Source organism: Gymnogyps californianus, chromosome 4, assembly GCF_018139145.2.
Source record: "Gymnogyps californianus isolate 813 chromosome 4, ASM1813914v2, whole genome shotgun sequence".
Classification (NCBI taxonomy): domain Eukaryota; kingdom Metazoa; phylum Chordata; class Aves; order Accipitriformes; family Cathartidae; genus Gymnogyps; species Gymnogyps californianus.
Window position 1 is genome coordinate 14,955,485 of NC_059474.1, and position 21,808 is coordinate 14,977,292.

A 21,808-nucleotide genomic window follows, 5' to 3' on the forward strand; every position below is an offset into this window, starting at 1 on the left:
TACCGAGAGAAGAGAATGTTAGTTATGGGATGCGGGAGGGGAGCTGGGATGGTTCTACCCTCTCCCCATGACCAGACTTCTAGCTTCTTGAGCAAAGCAGGTCTACAGATGGTGCTGTTGATCCAGTCAACCGTTCTCCCCCCACAACACAAAAATCAGTTCTCCCACATTCAGCAGTGAGACAGGAATATGGGAGATAGCTCAGCTCGTGTTGGTCTCAGGGAGTCGGATATAGGATGGTGACCTCCAAGAAGACAAGCGGAGCTCGGCTGTTAGTATTGCTTTTGGCAACAGACAACTGCAAGTCAGCCACAGTGTCTGTAAGGCTGATCAGCCAGACATCGGCTCAGCCACCCACAGCGTGAGCTGTTTGCACTGCTAGAAAGGGGAAAGCAGGGAACCAGGTAGATCCCTGTTAATGGAGCTCAGGAGACATCACTCATCTGAGGCCTCACTACTCCTGTGCTCACGGAGTAGCTTCGCCCATGGTGGTGTGGTTTATGTTCGCACATGATGCCTGCCTGCTCTAACCTCATCCCTTCTCTTTTTTCATCACTTACACAGCACATTTTGGTCCTTATCCCTCTTTCAGTCTCTTATTTGCCACTTAAAGACATCATGCTCTTTTACATCCCTGCCAAAAAAGAGAATGAGGCTGCTTGTATTTTGGTAGGTATAGTCTGGTTATCTCCTGAGGACAGAAGAAAAGAAGGGGATGAAAGCAGGAACAGAACTTTGTGGAAACTCAGTGACCTACATTATCCCACTGGATTTTTATTGCTTTAAAACAATTAGGAAGATTAATGTTGTCATTTCCATTTTAGAAGCTTTGACATACACGTACATTTTAGAGTATTTTATAAAGACTAATGTAGTCATCTGCCTTAAATACAGCAGACCTTTTACAAATAACAGTTTTAAATTTCTCCAGCAAGATATAATTCACAGTGAAATATATATATTTGCATGAAGAGCCTTGATCCGTTAGGGGAAAGAAAAAGGATTTAGTCAGATGAAAGCCTTGCACATTTCTGATATTAATATGCAGATTTAACCTAAGAGGCAAATAATTCAAAAGCATTACTGTAGTCATCATTAAAATGGAGAATACCGCATTGTCATTATATGGCTTACAAGCAGTAGGTTTTTCAATAACCCACAAACTCCTCTGGTCTCCCTAATACTCAGGCTTTTCCTCCCCCGTTTCTGCAGATAACGCTAACATCCAGATGATTTTTCTTGACTGTTGACTCACAGTTATTCACCCTCCTATTTTCTGAACTCCTCTCCCCACCTGCTTTCGTTATTCCGCTGCATTACTCCAGATACCTGAAACTTGACTCATGCCTAATCTGGATTTCTCCATGTGCCCTGGGGTGGGGAGGAGGTCTCCAAACCCCGCATGCTGGTCTAACATCACAGGTATCCTCTGCCCGGTCATGCCATGAATCAACCAAACTCCTTCCCCACCTATCCACATGCTCAACAGAGATCCGAAGATACTCTTGCTTGCAAATCTACATTAGGAGAGGGGTGGTTACAAAGGATGTGCAATGGTAAGGAAATTGTTTGTGTTCCTAACATGCTTCATAATAAAGCATGTAGATATTTTATAACACTGAAGTATAAGATGATATGATCTATGCTGCCTTACAGGTGTGTTTTATGAACTCCAAAATGATGTCTAAGAATCATCCTTACCTATTTTGCACCTGATATCCTCCAGGCTACCTTGCCTGTGCAACAAGGTGGTCAATTCTGGAAGCATGGCTGCTTGATAGGCAAGGAACGGGAGGGAAATTCAGGGGGATGTGTACACTTCACTGTCCTACTGTCCTTTGCAAAGCTCTGTCTAGGATCATTGGTCCCTAGCTGTTTTGAAAGCTCTGTAGACTACACTCAAAATGAGTTTCACTCTGTACTACAACATATCTCAGTATTAATTTTTTTTTTTAGAATTAATCAGGTCCAAAAGCTTCTATTGATAAGCAGTTACTTTGAAAAGTTTTTTATATCAGCCTCCTCTTTTTTTCTCAGAGTGTCTAAATTTATAGTCTTTAAGGTGGCTCATGAAAGCCACCTTCTCGTAATCAGCAAGCCAATTGCTAAAGCTCATTTCCCTTCAACTACCAAATAAGGTGTGGGTAACTTTGCTCTCCTGATGTTTTCTACTCCAAAATCCACCTCCAATGCTTCTACATTAGCTTTCAAATCATTTTCAGAACACGTATGCTGAAAACATCCCAGACTGCAGTTGGCCCATTACCAGCAACAGCAAATGGTGTGAATTTCAAGGCAGGTGGTGTTATTTTACTGCCAATTTTTTACAGTTTTTAAACTCTACTTATGAGGGGCCCAGCTTCACTGTCAGTGCTGAGGTTTCCAGGTACTGTGGCAGGATTTCCAATAGATCCCTATAACAAGTGTGACATTATGCAATAGCATTGCGATGCAGACTCTTTGCCAGCCGTAGCTCTGGAAACACATCTACAATTTTATCAGGTAGAAATGAGCCAGTTTAAACTTGGCACCCAAAGGCGTTTCTTCCCAGCCCGGCCACGGTGCTGCAGAAGTTACTAGCCAACAGCCAGCCCCAAGCTGCTCACCACTGCGTCCCTGCTGGGTGCTCTGACCACAGCTGGCAGGCAAGTCCTTTCCTTCACAGTCCCTGGAAAAGCTGTTCCCTGCCTCACCATACCTCTGCTGACTCTGTAAAGCTAAAGAACTCTCCCCAAAGCCTTGTTGCTTTTCCGCCCTTTTTTTTTTTTAAACACTGAACTGTATATCTGTCTGAGGCTCCAACATTTACAGAATTCTTCATTCAACATCAAACTGAGACAACATGGGAGCCTCTTCATTAGTGTGCCATTTCTATGTCAGAGTGCTCATCAGAACAAAAAAGGCCAGTTTTTCATTTCATAGTAGAAGAAACAAGATAGAGTTGCATTAATTTCATGCTAAAAGATTATTAAATTTAAGTTTCAGGGGCTGATTCACACTTTGCAAGTAATTTTGCAAGCAACTAGTTAGTGACTGAAAATGTTAAGGGTTATATTCAAATGAAGCGTTTAGGAATAACTTTTAAAGCGCAGTTATGTTCTGCAAACAGTTTGCTATTATAATCAGACTCCTTCCTTCTTTATACACTCCTATTTTTAATGTGTCCCTACAATAAGCAAAAACAGATTTTCAACATTCTCTCAGCCATAACGTGACGATATATTGGAACTTACAACTGACCGTAGTAATTTTACTAGGGCAGAGTACACAGCAGCTGTGATCACACAAGCAAATTCTTTTATACACAGAACCTAAAGTAAGAACAAAATATTCTGGTCTGTGTCTGTGAAACTGAAGCAAGCTATATGGAAGCAATGGAATTTTTCAGTTAAATAGGTGTATGAGGTTTTTATTAGATCTACAAAGTTACAGAAGCACAAGGTCAAACACAGTGACTACTGAAAAAAACCCAGCAACAGAATCTGTGTTTTTGTTAGCCAAACTGCAAAGACTGTAGATAAGGGAGAGTCACAAAGACTGAAACCACCTTTCACTCCCAAGTGAGCCCTGCATATAGTGGCTGACGCACAACAGCAGGATGATTTGGTTAGGTTTGTATCACCATACATAATGCTATATAGGTTGGTTTGTTGCAGAATTTAATTTATAAGAAATTCAAAGCAACAGTTAGTTATATTTACACACACACAGACAAACAAAAAAGGTGAGGGAAAAATAATTGCCAAGGGAATCTCTCCTATTGGAATATTCTGCTTTTACTGTGATATCAGAATTACTTTCCAGCCTGCATCCCTACACTAAACACCCTTTGTTGCAAGAAAGTAACACATCATACCTTTTTCTGCCTTGCTCGTGTTATGTTTTTCAAGTAGGAGGTAACGAGGACTTTCAGGAAGAAAAGGCAGAATCATGACTTGTATCAATGAAGGAACAATGATCGCTCCAAATAAGTAAGGCCACCGAGATTCCTGCAAATGGATGCAAACATAAGTCAGTAATACTCCCCCATAGTGATACGAAGAAGAAAAATAGCTTTGATGGGAAATGCTGTAACTTTTCATCATTCAACATATTGTGTAGTGAGCAGAGTGATATCTTCTGCCTGAGCTTAGTAAGCAGTTTGAACACTTCCTCCTCAGATCACCTTACTCAAGGGCCAAGGAAGACAGAATTCAAGCCACCAACTGACTGAGAATGAAAACAGAGACACAGGGAAGCTGGAAAACAGCAATACATAACATGTTTTTCCTTTCCTTCAGCATCAACAACTACACATGTAAAAATATGATATATACTCAAATATATATTCTACAAGTCATCCCCACTCGCAGTAGTATCACTCATTAGCTTTAAGAAACAGTACAACACTATTTTCATATAGTTACATATACCTGCATGTTGTCTCTCAGTCTAATCTAATTGATCTAAAATATATATATATATATTTTTGGCTCAGTCCTCTAATTGTCATAGTATGGGGAAAATGGTAACACTTCAGCTAAGCTGCAGTTTAGCAGAGTTTTGTGGTTCTCGGTGTAATGCAGGCAGTGACCGTTCAGCGTTTCACAGCTCCTGGGAATGAACCAAGTTGGGCTGAGGTCTCACCACAAGCCTCTTCTACTTGGCAAAACACAACATTCGCCTTACAGGTACAACTAACACATAGTTGTGCAGTTTTCATTTCCATTCAGAAAAGAAGACATATACAGTTCAACACAATTAGACTGAAAGACAGCTACATAATTTAACAAGAAATAAGACAGCTGGCTAACTGATGTGAGGTTGTCTTTATGAATGTTTTCTCTTGCAGCCAATGATTCCACCTCTTAAGCTGGCTTCCATGCTAATTTAAGTATAAGAAATGGGTTTCACCTATCCTCCTGCCCAAAGTCCACAGGTCCTTAAAGAAGTCCTTTGGTTTTATGGTAGTGTAACTAAGAGTAACACATTATACTGTTTCCCACTCTGAATTAGCTAACCTAGCTCAGATGTTCAAATGAAACACTGACAGCCCTATTCCCAAGTCCATGAAATAGAAAGTACTTTTTCTATTGCCTTGCAAGTGATCTGCTAGAAGTCTCCAGCAAGGACCCGAAACACGAGAGCCATCTGCAGCATCCCCACCAACGCGAAGCACCGATGACCCCTCTCTGGCAAGTCCCCCATACAGAAGCCAGGCAGTTTTAACCTGCCAGAGCCCCACCACGGTGTAGGTGAAGAGCACAAGGTGCTGCACTATCCAACACTTTATATTAATCTACTCAACTGCTAGCAGATTTCAGATACAACTTGACTTTGATAATTTTCTTTGAAATCAACTGAAACAAAGTTGTTAACATCCTCAAATACATTCATTATTTAAAACCAGCTATAGAGGGTGACATGAGCAAAGCTCTTTCAGGAAAAGGCTGGGAAAGGCAGTAGAGAGCTCATCTAGCTCTCTGAGCTTACTCTCAAGACAGGATACTTTCAAGTAGCTGAAGGAGAAAGGTGCAAGCAGTATTATTTTCTCCTGAAAAATGGCCCTCAATCTGTCCGTGTTCTTAAGAAGCCTTCTGTTCCAATTGAATGCCAAGATGAAATTTTTTAGTAATTTTCTCCAAGTTCAGCATTCATCTATTTAATTCAATGCTTTCTAATCTGAGGCTTGGTTCTTAATTGAAAAGCCTGCTGAGACTTCAGTGGGCCTACTGTTGAGGCATCATGTCTAGCACATTTTCAAAAGCTTGGCTAGGTCAAAGGCAGATTGCACTGCATCCTGGCTGATCGAGCTCCGAGAGGCACCAGGGGTTTGGATCCCATCCCTCCATCAGAACTAATCTATCCATTCAGAGCCTGTATTTCCCTAAACAGAGCTGGATAAATTTTATTTCAATATAATTTTTCACAGTCAAATCAAAGGTCAAAAGCCCCCAAACTATTTTCTGTTGATAGTCTTTACTTTACATTCTCTCACTTCAGCAATGCCTAAAACACAGTGTACTGCATGGTACAGGATGTAATCCAAGCCCCAAACCTGAACTGGGGCCTGAGATAACTGAATAACTCCCACGAAGAATATGTGGGGTATCTCCTAATCAAACTTTTCACCTGCCTTTTAAGTGATAGAGGGTTTTTTTTTTTTTAAATCTCCTGGGATGGGAAATCAACTTGAGAAAGGGATTTTTTCAAACAATTTAAAGCTTGAGGTTATCAGGCTTCCTGAGAGCCTCCACTACCATGAAGACTTTAAGATACTATTTCTTCATTCCTAATTTTTTTTTTTTTAATGCAGTTGAGTGGAGAACTTTACCTAATATGGGAGAATCAAGACTGGTTAACAATCTGTTTAGAAACAAATGAGCCTGACTCTTATTTTAAAAACTAGAAAATTAAACTAAGGTTAAGACTTTAAGAAGAGTTAATAATCACATAAACAAAGTAGGTGCCTATTTGTAAAGAATAACTTCAGAAAACAGGCAGTATAACTCATCAGTTTCATTTTATGTCTGCCTGGAATAATTTCCTGTAATATAAACACACTTGATATGTACCATATAAAAAAGTTTATATGGCGATAGAACTTTTTACAATACTTCTAGATAAAAATCTTACTCTTGATCAGCATATCATATTTTCTGTAGGTTTTTTCCACAATGTCAAGGACGCTTCTTAAAGAAAAAAAAAAAAGTATCCTCTGTATATTGTTATGATTAACATTCTGCCAACCTATGGAGACTTACTTGGAACAAGCTTTCACCCCTTTTAAGGTCTCCCACAGTGTATGGTTTTTCAGGTGGTCACATTTCTCTCAACATTTCTGAAAGTGTTATTTTGAAAAAGCTATGAACGAGACTGAACCTCTGAACTTACCCTTCACAATAAATAACAGACCCTGACAGTATAATAAAAGGCTCTCTATTTTCACCACGAGACACCGAGCTTCCTTTATTTCCTCTATGAAAGATTTCTGTTTTACTTTTTATTATGCTAACTTTTAAAACCTTCAGGTAAACAGTCATAAATATGCTCCCACTTGCCATTGCTGGCATGAGTTGATCAGTAAGTCACTGAAGTCAATGGAAACTTCTCCATCCATTTCAAAAGTTTTTGGGTGACACCTATTCAATGCTATAGAACATGTGTTCTACTTGCTTTTCTCTTAATTTACATTATCCATGTTCAAATTCTTCATCCCACTACAGAAAAGAAATAGGAGGACTAAAATGAGTTTAAAAGATCCATAAAAAATTGCTGAAAATCAAGCTGAACTTGACCCTATAAAGAGAATTAAAAGAAGCACGGAAAAGGAGGGTTCCCTAACCTCTTTAAGAAGGAACAGGACAGGATACAAACTGGGAGAATGCTCAGAAGCAATGATAAGGTAAAGGCAAGAGACAGTGTAGGTGTGACTTAGAAGACACATTAACATTTTGCCTCAGTTGTCATCAGTAAGGAGAAGCACACAGGCACTGCTGAGAGAAATGAAAACCACATCCCATTTTATCTCAGGAAAAACTTAAGAGCATTCAATGTTTTAATTATGGGGACGTGACTCATCACCTGCTCAGAATCAGTACAAATAACATGTCAAGATGGTAAAATTTTAATTTTAAACTGTCACATTATGGATATTTGCTTAGGCTGGAGCATGAAAAACCCAGCTTTGATCTATTTACAAAAGACAGTTAAATAGTAGAGCAAGTTTGACAACCACAGACTCATTCAAAGGTTGATATAATAAAGTGCAAAGCTGCAGAAATACACGGGGCAGGGAGAGGAGGAAATGGATAAAGCACAACATGGATTTATCAACTGCAAATGAGACAAGATTAAACTATGCCAGAATACAATAAAGCAAATGTTACCATGTCAGAGAATCATCAGCTAAAATGCAGAAAACGGAACTTACTGTAACAATTAAAAGGTGGAAGAGAAACTGGCATGGGGAAATGTCAACAAGCACTGATGTCAGCTGAACTATTGGTCCATATGAAGTTCAATGATCTATTTAAGCACTGGTTACATTTAGTATTTTCACTAATTAGGAAGATTTTGATAAAATTTGAAGACATTTTCAACACAGAAAAGGCTAAGAATATGCACAAAGATATAAAAATTTTGAAAGGGAGAACTGAATCGTTGACAGGGTCATAAAACAGAGGTGGGAAGAAGTGCCGTACTGCCCTGTATGTGGGCGCTCATTTTTGGAAAGATCTAGTGAGGCCAATTAAGTATCCCAGTACAAGATGTATGACAGGATCAAAAAGACTGAGTAAGGAAATACACGACTGCCACAGGCTCTACTCTCTCTAAATAATTTTATTTATTTATTCAAAAAGCATAATCTGGACGTGCATCCCACTCCCCATTCCAAACTGAGTATCAACTACTACAGCACAGTCAGGCTCCTTGTTTGCTCTCTGCCCCAAGTTTGGTTTTCCGTGCTGTGGAGACCCCCACGTCCAGCTGAGCATCCCTGACCCCAACTGCCCCAGGGCACACTTCCCGCATCCCTGTCTCCTGTCCACCCTAGAGCCACAGGGAAATTACTGCACCTCAAACGCAAGCCCGAAACACCTCCTCCTAGGCAGAAGCCTGCACACGGGGTAGCACAGGGCACTGCCCAGAGGACTCCAGCCCTGCTTTGCATCCCAGTATAACAGCCATGCCGCCTCACGGAGCTATCAAGGGCTTGTTTAGCTTCACTGCTTGAAATGTGTGGAGATTGTATCGAAATAAATACTCACTCCCTGTTTTTCTCATTCAGTGCACAGGATGAACTGTGATCTCTCAGTGAGCAGGTCTATTTACCAGTCACTATTAAATAGTCACTATTTAAATATTAATTCTGGGATTAATTCGGGGGGGGGGGGGAGGAGGCGTTTATGATGGGTTTACTACAGCACTGAACACTTTACAAACAGCAATGATTTTTTTGTATAATACTTTTCTCATGTAAAATGACATATTTTACCCATTGTATATGTGGGGAGCAAAGAGACAAAAGCCTCTTGCATCCAATGCAAGATAGTCAAAACGTCCAGGAACTAGTGATTTGGCAGTCTCTTCTTTTTCATGTTCCTATAAGAAGCAGGAACACATTTAAAACTTTAGTTTGGCAAAATATAATCACACACACATAGACAAAAAGAATTACATCTAGTATAATTTCTAGATGCCCTGAAGCATCTTGCCTTGCCTCCCACTGCAGCCCCAGAAGGATGCAGGTCTCTGGGGTTTTCTGTGTCACATCTGCCAGTCCCACATGGACATCTAAGGTACCCTAGGGCATCAGAATGATACTATATGCTTATGTTCAAGCAATTAAATCTTATCCTCTTTAGTAGAGACTTGGCACGAAAACTTCATATCAGAAATATTCCGTTCGCCACACAAAAAAATCACATCCCTGCTCAAAACAGACTGAGTAGACTTACTTGGGTGTGCAAAGCTGAGAAGACTGCACAAGTCCAACATTTATCTGTTAATCTGTTACTGTGCCCCAAAAAACACTCCTAAAGGTAAAGGACAACCTCACTGGCCTGGGGCCAAGGACTGTAAAAGCATTAAGATGGAACTAATTTCTTAGCATTAGAGCTGTCTTTTCTTCCTTGAGTCAAGGGGTATGGCACAGTGGTGATGATCATGAGGCAGCTAAGAAATGAGTACTTCTTCTGTATCTCAGGCTTCAGACCAGCTACTCACATAAGATGCAGGACAACTACCTTCCTCTTAGCTTCCTTGTGCCACTCCAGACTCTGCTCTACAACCTCCTCTGGCTGCAGAGGGCACTAACCTCCCCTTCTAACAGTTGCATCCCTGCTAGATACAACTTTCTCTTTGCATGAGCATTCCTGTAACCCACTTCTGTCAAAATATGTTTTAATAACAGAGTTACAAATTGCTTACCTTCTCGTTTAACACAGAGGCAACCCAGATAGTATGCGTATTTCACCTCTGTTCTGCACCCACATGGGTATTTATTTTTATATGTCACTACTACAGATATAGCTCTGACAACAAGATTACTCAAGTCTCAGTGTCTTCCCAGATATTAAACAGTACAGAAAGTTAACAGACTTAAGGCTGCACAATTCTAATCTAAAATTCACAGAAATCAGCAGGAGGTTTTTGTTACTGAGTAAACCACCTTTGGATCAGAACTTAAAACAGCCTTGAAAGCGGTTGGTGTTTAAATCCCATGACCTTCTGTTCATTAAATTGCATGTTAGATTATGTTGTACCTATTGAGAGGGAGAATTAAAGTGTCTGTTACAAGTTCCCAAAATGCTTTTTGGTCCAACTTTTTATTGAAGTAACAACTAGCTTTTTACTGAACACTTAAATGGCATAATTTGTCTTCATTGCTTATTCATTTCTGAGAAAAGTAAAAATTTCTGAGAAAAGCAATGGGAAATGGCGAGCTTTCAAATGGGATTATTATCAGCAGCCAGCATATATACTTGAGCTTCTTTAGAAGGAAATCTTAGAGGTATTTTGGAGCTACGCAAAATTTCTGACAAAACTTCCTTTCAGCTATGCATGCAGACTCAGGTTAACTTCCATAAATAATAAAATATAAAATAGTAAATTAAAATAATTGAAGAAGATAAGATTCAGTTCCTCAAACATGAGCATACAATATCATGTTCATGCCCTAGGGTACCTCAGATGTCTCTGTGGGACTGGCAGATGTGACACACACAACTCCAGAGACCTGCATCCTCCTGGGGCTGCAGCAGGAGATGAAGCAAAATGCTTCAGGGCATCTAGAAATTACATTAGATGCAATTCCTTCTTTGTGTGATTATATTTTGCCAAACTGAAGTTGCAAAGGTTAGACTAAGGTGTATCAAGGTTAAGAAAAAAAACCATAAAAAACCCAAAGCACATTTGTTGTTTTAAAAACAACTGAAACAGTTGAATATTTAATTTTTACACTTTCTAAATGGTGACAGATCTGTTTTAGATTTTTTAAAAAATCTCATTTTAATTTGACATTTACTTTAAGTTAAAAAAATCCCTCAAAATACTAATCAAGAATATACCTCCTGATTTTTCTTTTTGCCAGTGGTTTCAAAAGCAAACTAAGAAACACAAGTCTAGAAAATACACCCTACTACTCAATATGATGACTGCATGCTACCCTATGATGCTTGACCAATTTACCACAGCATTAATATCCAATTTGTAAAGGACAAATTTACATATTAGGACATCAATTTGCAATAATGGGTGATTTTACAAAAGACAATGGAAATTAAAACTGAAATGTTAATCATCCAGAACCTTCAAAAAGGTTTAAATGGTGGTTATCTCCCCAGCACATGAAGCACACCGGGAACAAAGTCACAGGTCAAATCAATTTAGATTTATTGCTTAATAACAGATTTGTAAATATTATCAGCTACTCAAGCACTAAGGAGACAGGCAAATCTAAAATGTTTACTTGCTCATAAACGTCTGAAGCAGAGTCCAACTAACACAGGATGAGGTTCATAGGCAGTTACTGCCTGTTATTAGGTCAACTACAATAAGTGAAAAAGTCTGCCTTTTTAAGTGTGACCAAGAAGCAAAAAGTCAAACCTTAAATATATGGACAATATAAACAAATGCTCTAAGTTTAGCTATATGTGTTAACCATGTTTCAGTGGATCAAGAGAAAGCAGTCTGACAAATTATAAGCAACCGCTCTCAACTTCCATGGCATTTTGAAGTCTTTATTTCAGACCTGTTGAAGGACATCTTTCCATGAAAGCCTGTCTACTCCTTTTCCAATTGACCTAATTAAACACAGTACTCATAGAAATCTTATCTTCTCAAGAGTTAGGTGGGCACTCTTTCAACTGTCTATGAGAAAGTAGTCCTCACTGATGATAAACTTTCATCCAAATATTAGATGCTCTGCCATTAAGTCTGTTGTTCAGCAATAAGTCTAAAAATAAATAAATATGTACCTCTCCATAGTTCTCTTTCTTCTATAACCACACTTCTACTTCCACATCCAGACAAATCCTCTCCTGCAGGATGTTCTCCTTCCCAAATGCAAAACTGCAACATTTGAATATTACGTATGGCCAATCAGCCATGTGTTGTTCCCAAAACTTCAGGAACTGAAGTCTCACAGCACAACTTTAATGGACTGAAACTCATTTGCAAATATGAAGACTCACAGCTGTTTTCCCATGCATTACTTAATGAGTTCTGTACAGAAAAGGGATGAATAAGTACCTTTGTGACTGTCTGGGGGAACCAATAAAAAGTTGATTTATAATCTCCAGTAAATACATAATCTCAGCTGGTCCACAATAGATATAAACAAAACACCTCATTTAATGTCTCCACTACAAATATATCAACACCCACCACATCCCACCAACAGGGTGGGTGTAACAGAGCAGACCTTCTCTTCCCATGGGTACTACTGAACTATGAATATGCAACAACCCAGAGGGTCCTGGCAGCATTTCTGTACCCTTGTCAGCACCACCAGGACCATGTATCTCTAGCCTGGTGGCTGCACAGCAGCTTCCCCTGGCTGCATCAACTATGGGGTGAGGTCACCTCCAAGCCCCGATCAGCAACTCACAGCTTGTAATTAAGTGCCAGTGCCTTGATAAATGACACAGAAATTGCTTCAGCATTAAGAAACTCTGTGCCTTATGTGTCACCGTGAAAAGACGAAGGAAATTTCCCATCGCTAGATAAAAAAGAAACCCAGAGAATATTTTAAAAAGGATTGCCATCTTCAAAATCACTACCTCAAGCAATTCTTAATTGGCATGTCTGGTACCAGTGTGCAGGAAGCGCAGGCAGATTTCCACGCAGATACACATAATCAATCCAGTCTCAGAAAGGCATACAAACACCTGCTGAAATCAGTGATTATCTGAGTAAGCGCTGAAACCTTTTCTTGTTCTGTTTTTGTTTCTTTCCTTTTTTCCCTTTCTTTTTTTTTTAAGATTGAATTTAGAAGTTCCTTTCTTTGTAAGGGTGTTTTTCTGAGCTATTCTTAGCAGATACCATCCCCTTACAGATTTGAGCAGCCATTTACAAGCACCAACGTGTCTCCTGTATCCTTAGCAGAAGTTTTAAAACACTCTTCTGGGAAGGCTCTAGGCTTCAATTCAGAGTTTTGCATTTTACTACAAGAATAGAAAGAAGATTTTCTTCTGTGCTTTTAAGAAACCCTGTACAAGCTCAGCAGTCCAGAGGAATGACAGGGACCAGGGTAACTTGGAGTCACCTTTTGCAAGTCTGTCTCAACGGCAGAGAGTTTACAGAAGTACTTGAAACCACCTCCTCAAACTCCTGCTCCAAACTTAGGCGACTCCTGATCAAAAAAAAAAAAAAAATTGGGGACCAGAACTGATGAGCCAAATTCCTAGTTTATTTTTCCCATGCCCTACACTAATTTTTGCTCTTAAGATCTTACTAGGATCTAGCAATTTATTTACTACAATAGGCTCTACAAAGCAGCATGTTTCTAAGGATATAAACTGTCCCACTGAAATTAACAGGACTACTCATGTGTTTGGGCATACGGTTTAGTTAAAGTCTTTGAGCTCAGGTTTAAGAGCCTTAGGAAATCACTCTTCAAAAGTTCAACACGAATACACTGAGATCTTTGCACTGTAAATTGTTATATACAATTCTGTGTACACAGTATTTCACAGAATCACAGAATGGTTGAGGTTGGAAAGGATCTCAGAAGGTCATCTGGTCCAACCCCCCTGCTCAAGCAGGGTCACCTAGAGCCAGCTGCCCAGGACCATATCCAGATGGCTTTTGAATATCTCCAAGGATGGAGACTCCATGACCTCTTTGGGCAACCTGTGCCAGTGTTTGGTCACCCTCACAGTACAAAAAAAAGTGTTTCCTGATGTTCAGAGGGAACCTCCTATGTTTCAGTTCGTGTCTGTTGCCTCTGGTCCTGTCACTGAAAAGTGCGTGGCTCAGTCGTCTTTACGCCTTCCCTTCAGGTATTTATATACATTGATAAGGTCCCCCTGAGCTGAGCCTTCTCCAGGCTGAACAGTCCCAGCTCTCTCAGCCTTTCCTCAGTGCTCCAGTCCCTTCATCATCTTAGTGGTCCCTCTCTGGACTCTCTCCAGTCTTTCCATGTCTCCCTTGTACTGGGGAGCCCAGAACCGGACACAGCACTCCAGGTGGGGCCCCACCAGTGCGAAGTAGAGGGGAAGTATCACCTCCCTGCTGGCAATACTCCTCCTAATGCAGCCCAGGAACCCATTTGCCTTTGCCACAAGGGCACATTGCTGGCTCACGTTCAACTTGCTGTCCACCAAGACCCCAGGTCCTTTTCTGTCAAGCTGCTTTCCAGCTGGGTGGCCCCCAGCATATACTGGTGCCTGGGGTTGTTCCTCCCCAGGTGCAGGACTTCGCACTTCTCCTTGTTGAACTTCATGAAGTTCCTGTCAGCTCATTTCTCCAGGCTGTCGAGGTCCCTCTGGATGGCAGCACGACCCTCTGACCTATCAGCTACATCTCCTAGTTGGGCAACCTCTGAAAACTTGCTGAGGGTGCACCCTGGACCATCATCCAGGTCATTAATGAAGATACTGAACAGGACTGGACCCACTATTGACCCAAGGTACACCAGTAGTTACTGGCCTCCAACTAGGCTTTGCTTCACGTTGTTATATTTTTAGAATATAACTTGGCAGAATGAAGATGTTACGTTTTTCTATTCTACACAGCCAGATGTTCGAAATCATCGCAAATAGGACACACTGGGAATTCGAGTGATTCTGGAAAATGCTAAACTAGTGGATGCTTTTGTCCTACTCTAATGGAAGCTACAAACACCTTTTTATATTCTGTAAACAGCATGCATCCATGAGGCATAAGCTGCTTTCATTTCCAAGATACTTCATGCAGTTGCAAGAGTTCACCTGTCTCTTACTGCCACAAGAGCTCTCGGTTCTATATTCTGAAATAAATTCTCACTCATATCTTGAAAGGCAAATATCTTTAACTATAGTCACTATCATGGCTCAAGGGGAAAATAAACGTATGGAACAAAAGAGCTCACAGAAAAATATGAGGAAACTGGCTAATTCATACTTTGTGTTACCACGCTAATGTGTAAGATTCATTTCAAGAGCATCTCTAACAGACCATTTTGCCAATGGTGTCCACCTGTAGGCTGCAGGTCCCCAGAGCAATTATGAATTGCTTTGTTTTCTCATCTATAATTTACTGACAGTTTTTAAGGAATCCCTGAATCTGAGTCAAGAGTCTTAGGAAGAAAGATCAGTTAAAAAAAACCCGAAAAACAAGGGAAAAAACACACTAAAAATGAAGCTTTGACAAGTAAAATCAAAGCTTAATTTTCAGAACAGCTTTCAACTGCACAGGCTGTACAACTACCTATTCCACCACTGTCTATTTTAGTGCAAGTGAAGGAGTACTTTTAAAAGAACTTGGTAAAGCAAAATGAAAAATTCCTATATATACTTTCCTAAATACACAACTATCTATCACTTCAAATATGTCATTTTTAAAAGGTCTTGTAAAGAAAATTAGAGTTTGACACGGCATCTACAGAAGTTCTTAGTCTGATTTAAAAAAAAAAGAAAAAAAAATCACAACTATTCCTTAGCAAGGTCCACTTGCGTAAAGAAGAACTAACTTGAAATGGATTCATCACAGAGATCTTTCCTTACTAGACATATAGTACAGTGTCTATGAAGTTCATTAGTCCTTTCCCAAATTTAGCTCATTTTGCTGTAGAAATTGGTACTTATAGCAACAACAGAATTTCTTTGCTAAAATAATCAGTTGTGGGGGGAGGACAGTTTGGCCAGTATCACCATATGTCACAGACTTATTTCCAGCTAACTCCTTTTTTAAAAACAGATAATCTCTAGCCAGATAGGTATTAAGGCTGCTCAAATTCCTCAAAAAAGTGGAATGTAAAACTGTAATTCATGTTGTTTCAAGGACAACATCCAATTAGTAAAGTTCGTAACCGTAACCACTTACACAACAGTTTTGCAACGTGACAAATTCCAAATGTATTTAAAGAAAGATCGAGGAAAATCTAGACAAAGACAGCGTGTCACTTAAAGACAAGTTCTGAGTCTTCTCTGGTGTACTTTGTTTCGCATTGCTTTAAGTGTTTACCCAGCATGGGGTTACCCATAAGACCTGTCAAGCCTTAACCCAGCCTTTTCTCCTCAAGAAGCCACTTCCCATCTCTGATCATGGCTGCTCCCTCCTGTACCTTGTATTGCTCGCTTACACTCTTTTTCAAGCAGGATGACCAAAACTACCTGCAACATTCAAGAGATGGACACATCAGGAATTCTACAGTTTTTCTGTTTGCTCTACTTTTATTTTTTTCTGGAAACACCTATGGCAGCAATAGGGATTATTCAGAAAGTGTTGCCCTAATAAGTCTTAGGATGCAAGCAAAGCAAGGTGTTTAGGATGACATACTATCCACCATGAAAGAGTGCAATATAGTTAGACAAGCTTGTGAGTGTATAACCTAGAAACACTTGAAGTGTATAAAATAGGGTTCCCAAAGTAAACAAAATCTATTTTTCCATTGGCCTACCTATGGCAAACAGCTGTTCTGGTCAGAGAAGCAGCCAGAGCCAGCCAGCGACTGGGGGCAGCTCCAGGGGAAGCAACTACAGCTCAGCAAAACCTTACACACTGTGCATGGGAAATGGGGCTCAAAGCAGAAGTCTGAGGAAAAGATGGCGACAGGCAACAATTCCAGTTTTATCTGTCCTGAATACATATACACACTGTGAAACATTTTTTTCTCCCCTTTCTCATATCTGTACACAGATGAAAGAGATACTGAGGCTCAATGTATTAAAAAAACCCATGAATACAGTAACTACAGCAAATGTATTCATAAACTAAATCCTCTGTCATTTAAGGAAAGATTAAAGCCCACCTTCATTAAACAAGCTGAAGCAATAGAAGAGACAGCCTGGTGGTCTACAACATTTAACAGATGCTACCATCCTAAGGAAAACCTTTGGAGCAGGAGGAACTAGATGAGTTAGTTACAGCGAGATACCCAAGGATACATGGAATATGCCAGAATCAGGTCAGACAATATTCCCCCAAGACAGTAAGTGTAAATTTGAACTTTCAAAACTGAAGTTGACAATGCACTGGCCTTTGCTTTGCAGGGAGCAATCTGTCAGAAAAATGGGATGGGTGATTAAATTGCAGAATCACAGAAACACAGAGAATGGAAACACCTGAAGGGCAGTGTTTGAAGAAGTGACAGGTCTGAAACAGTTCCTCCTTATCTCAATATCTGTTTTTTCCTTCAGTCAGATATATGGAAAGCTGCACATGCTATACAACCAAAAATGCCCCAAATTAAATAATCTTCTAGCCAGTAGCAATAATTCAGTGCCCACATTACAGCAGATAACGTGATTGCACACCTGTGGGCCAGCACCAAGTTGTCATATACAGCTGCCATGGCTTCCTGAAGAATTAAGGTCTCTGGCTTACAGAAGACTAAAACAAGATGCTAGCACATGAAAACAAGCACACTACTCTCAGCAGTCAGGGTGGTGGAGAGAAGCAGGTCACCAGCACGTAAAGTCGTTGTGCTCTGCAGTCTGATCACCAGTCAGCTTTATTATCGTGTAATTTCCCAAACCCCAACGGAGACATAGTAGACGTGGTTTCCCATAGGTTATGACCTACAGGAATCAGAATCTTGAATAAAAAGCATTGCTGGGATTTGTTGGATGGGAGGGAATTAAGACAGAGGAAAGAAAGAAAGAATATCAAACCACAGCAGCAGAGGACCATTGTCACAACTGCAGCTTTTCTCCTTCAGATAATCACTCTTGGTGAGCATTGCACGCTAAAGGAACACCTTCTTCAGACTAAATACTCTAAAATCAGTACCTTTGGACACAAATAGAATAAAAGCCTATATATTCAGAATCCAAAAGAATGCCTGTATTTAAGTTTTACAATCATTATTAGATTTTTTTTTTTGCATCTGCTCTTTTACACTGTAATTTTAAAATTGGATGTAGTAGTGTTTGGCAAGTTCGTGTCAATACGGCATGACACAGAAAACAAAAGTAAATGCATTTCTGTAATATTTCAGCCAAAACATTTCCAGGAAAACCAGAAAACAAGGAAGTATTTCATACAATTCTGTTTTTAAAAGTATCACTTCATCTGGGTTATCTGTACAACCTTGTTCCCCTGGGTTCAAATTTAAAACCAGAATTATTACAGAGAAAGGCACGTAGGATGAGAAAGAGATTAAAGAGCTTGTTTTACTACAGGAGATGAAGTCTAACCTGAAACACAAAGTTCACAAGTGATGGGGGGAGGAGAAAGGAAGCACACTGCGGGGGGGGGAAGGGGATAAAGAGAAAGACATTATGGGATAAATGACAGTTGACCAAAAGAATAATAAGTTGACAGAACTGGCATGAAAAAGGTATTAGAAGGAAATTAGAAGATTCTCAACCCTCAGCACTTCCAGTAGAAAGCTTGGGAAGGCTGAAGGAATAGGAAACAGCCAACCAGCCTTAAGACAGTAACACAGTCAAAACTGAAGATTGCCCCCCAGCACCGAAACTGGGGCTGCCCACATGCCTCCCGCTTCACCTGGGCTGGTCTTCATAAATAAAAGATTGCTAAAAAATCACTTTGGGGCTGCTTAACCTGCTTGACACAAAAAGCAGTAAGGACTTTCTGAATTGCCTCAAGTAATCCTCAGTGCTTCGGAGCTATTTTTATCACACTTTCACGTTTAAAGGAACACTGTTGCATTCAATAATGGAGGAAGTTATCAATTAGGTTGTTAATAAATGCTTGTAAAGCTATGCCATAAACACTCTCCTTTTCTGTGGAGAGACTTCTACAGAACCACTGAAGGCAACAACCTCATATAATCCAGATATATGCATCAAGCTCCAATTTAAAAGTTAAATTTTCTGTTCAAGCTACTTCAGCCGAGAGTCCGTTTCAAACATGACTCTGCTGAACTTCAGCATGCAACTACTCACAGAACATTTATAAAAAGTTATTCTTGTAGTAGTATTGTCCTTGAGATTAAGCCACTCTATTCTTTCTGCAGTTCTTCTTTCTTGTGTTAACATGGTGCAGTCAGTTCCTCTCCCTTCCCTTTATTTACTTGGCCATGCAAGCAATGTTGCTGTCACCTCCTCTTACAAGACAGGACCTCGGCCCTGCCTGCAGCCCTCCCCATATCCATTCCTGTTCCAAAGAGTCTCTTCCAGCAAGATGCCCAGCTCGGTTTTTATCCCTCCTTTCTTCAAAACCATCACTGCTTAGATATTATGGTTAATAACCTCTCAGATATTTGCTCAAGTTACAAGCAATAGATACATGACAGAGCTCAGAAGAAAATTGTTATGAAACCATGACAGAAGACAAGTATTTGTAACTAGTATTATTTACAACAAATTCTGATAGAAACAAACAACCAGCCACAGAGCAACAAAAAAATACTCCTGTGAGGTTTTACGTCACAATCGTTAAAGTGCTGGACATTGTTAGACAGACTTAACAAAGGTGTTTTTCCACATGCTAGTGCAAGGAGTCGCGCAGAACGGTGATCACTGACGATAAGTTCCTACTGATCACAACCTTCCTGTCTATTTGCTTTAAACAATTTATGAATTTTACAAAGGCAGAATTATACCACAGATTGGCATATAACAGAATGGTTTAAGTATAATGCAAATGACCTCAGGCTTCTGAGGAAAGCAAGAGTTTGCTTTCCAGTTACAGCCCAAATCAGTAAGACACCATGAATGCACAGCTGTCTCCAAAATACAGTGGCTGCGGATCTGGAATACTGGCCTCACTTCAAATGCAACAAAGATTTCTCCAACAGAAGAAAAGGGAGAAAAAAAATTAAATAATATGGGAATGATTTGATAAGAAGCTTTTACATCATTAGTGAACAGAAGTCATGACATCAATCGGAGAGAAGCCTACAACTAGAAAATAGCCTGCAAATGTCTTGAACCTACTTTTGAACTTGATTGAACAAAGTGACAGAAATTTGAGCAAGGCGTTTGCTGGGGAGGGGAGAGGGGAAAGTGTTGCAAGGACTAAAGAACTCAGGAGAAGGACACCATGTATGCCACCTCCCAGCTTCAACAGAAGTGAACTCATCACACATACCCTCTGCAGGAATGGCCTCTGGCAACGACTGCTGTTCCTGGTGCAAACCTCCCACTGACTTCAATGGGAACCACACGAAGCTAGGGAAGAAAATCCTGGCTTGACTGAAACCAACAGAAATTTTGGTAAATCCTTCAAAGAAGGATAAGACTGCACTAGGGAATCATATTTCAAACAGCCTGAGGTTTCCCCGCAGTGCTAAATTTTATTAATACATTAAAAGGAAAATACACCTACATACCAACTGGAAAATTCAAGCTGGCTCCAATAATTTTGCTGGAAATATGCTAATTCACACCAGCCAAAACTTTGTTCCTTTTACATGCTGATGTTACCCATCTTGAAAAGAACTAATTCTACAGATAAAGAGTATTTCTTCTTACATAAATTAATGGCTATCTTTAATGCTGTAATATTAATTAACTGCATACTAACGCAGGTTGTAGAAGCAGAAATGCAACCTCCATAATTTGGTAGTGACAACAATTGGGAGGAAGAGAAGGGGAGAAGAGAAATAAAAAGAGCAAGAGTGAGCTGAAACCAAGGAATAAGTATTTCTTATTCAAAATATCCCAAAGACCTAACAGCGAAATAAGAATTTGCATGACACCTCATCTTTAAAAGTGTACGCACGTTTCAAAAAAAAAAAACCCCAAACCAAAAAAACCCTACTACATAAGGGTTGACATATATTCTAAGCAGTCGAATCAGCCTCTTGACATTTAATACACTCATTTGTAGCAGACTAGCTTTCAAAGCAAGAGAAAGGACATCTGTAGAAGGCACACATGAAGGTCAGTGAAAGCCATTTTAAGCTTTTTCCTAAAATCTGTTGCTTTGGCAGGGGGGGCGTAATCTGTCCTTCAATAAAGGGTAAATTGAATCAAACCATTTGCCTTCAGGAGAGTTGAACAGGATAAGTGAGCCCAAGGATAAAGGGATAGAATAGGAGAGCCAGTAAGGCAAAAATAAAAGTGTGAGGGAGGATGGTATCATGTATTTACAAAGGAGTTGAATTTGGACGGACACAGGAGGACAAGCTCTCCTCACTTTTCAACTGTTTACTACTTTTGCTGGCTGTCAGAAGGGATTCTTAGTTCAGGTTTCATTGTGAGAGGATTGCTGCAGACATTTCCTCCACACCGCCTTGAAGATTCATCTCCGGATGAAAAGTATTTCCAAGTGCCAGCCTGAATAAACCTCGACTTCATTTATTCAGAGTAATGACGACATCCAGTGGCCACCAAGTTAATCTCAGCCTACAACAGCAAGATAACCTCTTATATCAGAATAGATGATCTCTTTCCATAAAGGTATATATTAACTCTGCTTTTCCACCTCCTAGTCTAAAAGTAGGAGTGCATTACAAGGAACACTATAATCATTGAGCAAGAGTCTTCCTATTCAGGTCCTCATACGAACTCTAACCAAGCCTTTTTCAGTTCTATCTCACATTGAAAAATCACAAATGAAAAATGCAAAAACTCTTAAGCACTTCCATGGTACTCAAAGAAACTGGAAACCAGCAAAATAAATGTACATCAAGAGGCAGGGGGAACGACACATGACCTGCATATGCACGCACACAAGCCACTCAAGCAGTTAAAACTGCTTGCCACATCTA

At 39.9% G+C, this 21,808-nt stretch overlaps 1 protein-coding gene across 3 annotated transcripts in view; it reads right to left on the reverse strand.

The window, feature by feature from the left end:
* The window catches only part of SLC2A9 (solute carrier family 2 member 9), a 126,935-nt gene that overhangs the window by 62,577 nt on the left and 42,550 nt on the right, over window positions 1–21,808 (reverse strand). For all 3 annotated transcript variants that reach the window (XM_050895777.1, XM_050895776.1, XM_050895775.1), the window contains one exon: window positions 3,857–3,989. In XM_050895777.1, the coding sequence (XP_050751734.1) occupies window positions 3,857–3,989 (133 nt within the window). The remainder of the gene's footprint in view (window positions 1–3,856; window positions 3,990–21,808) is intronic.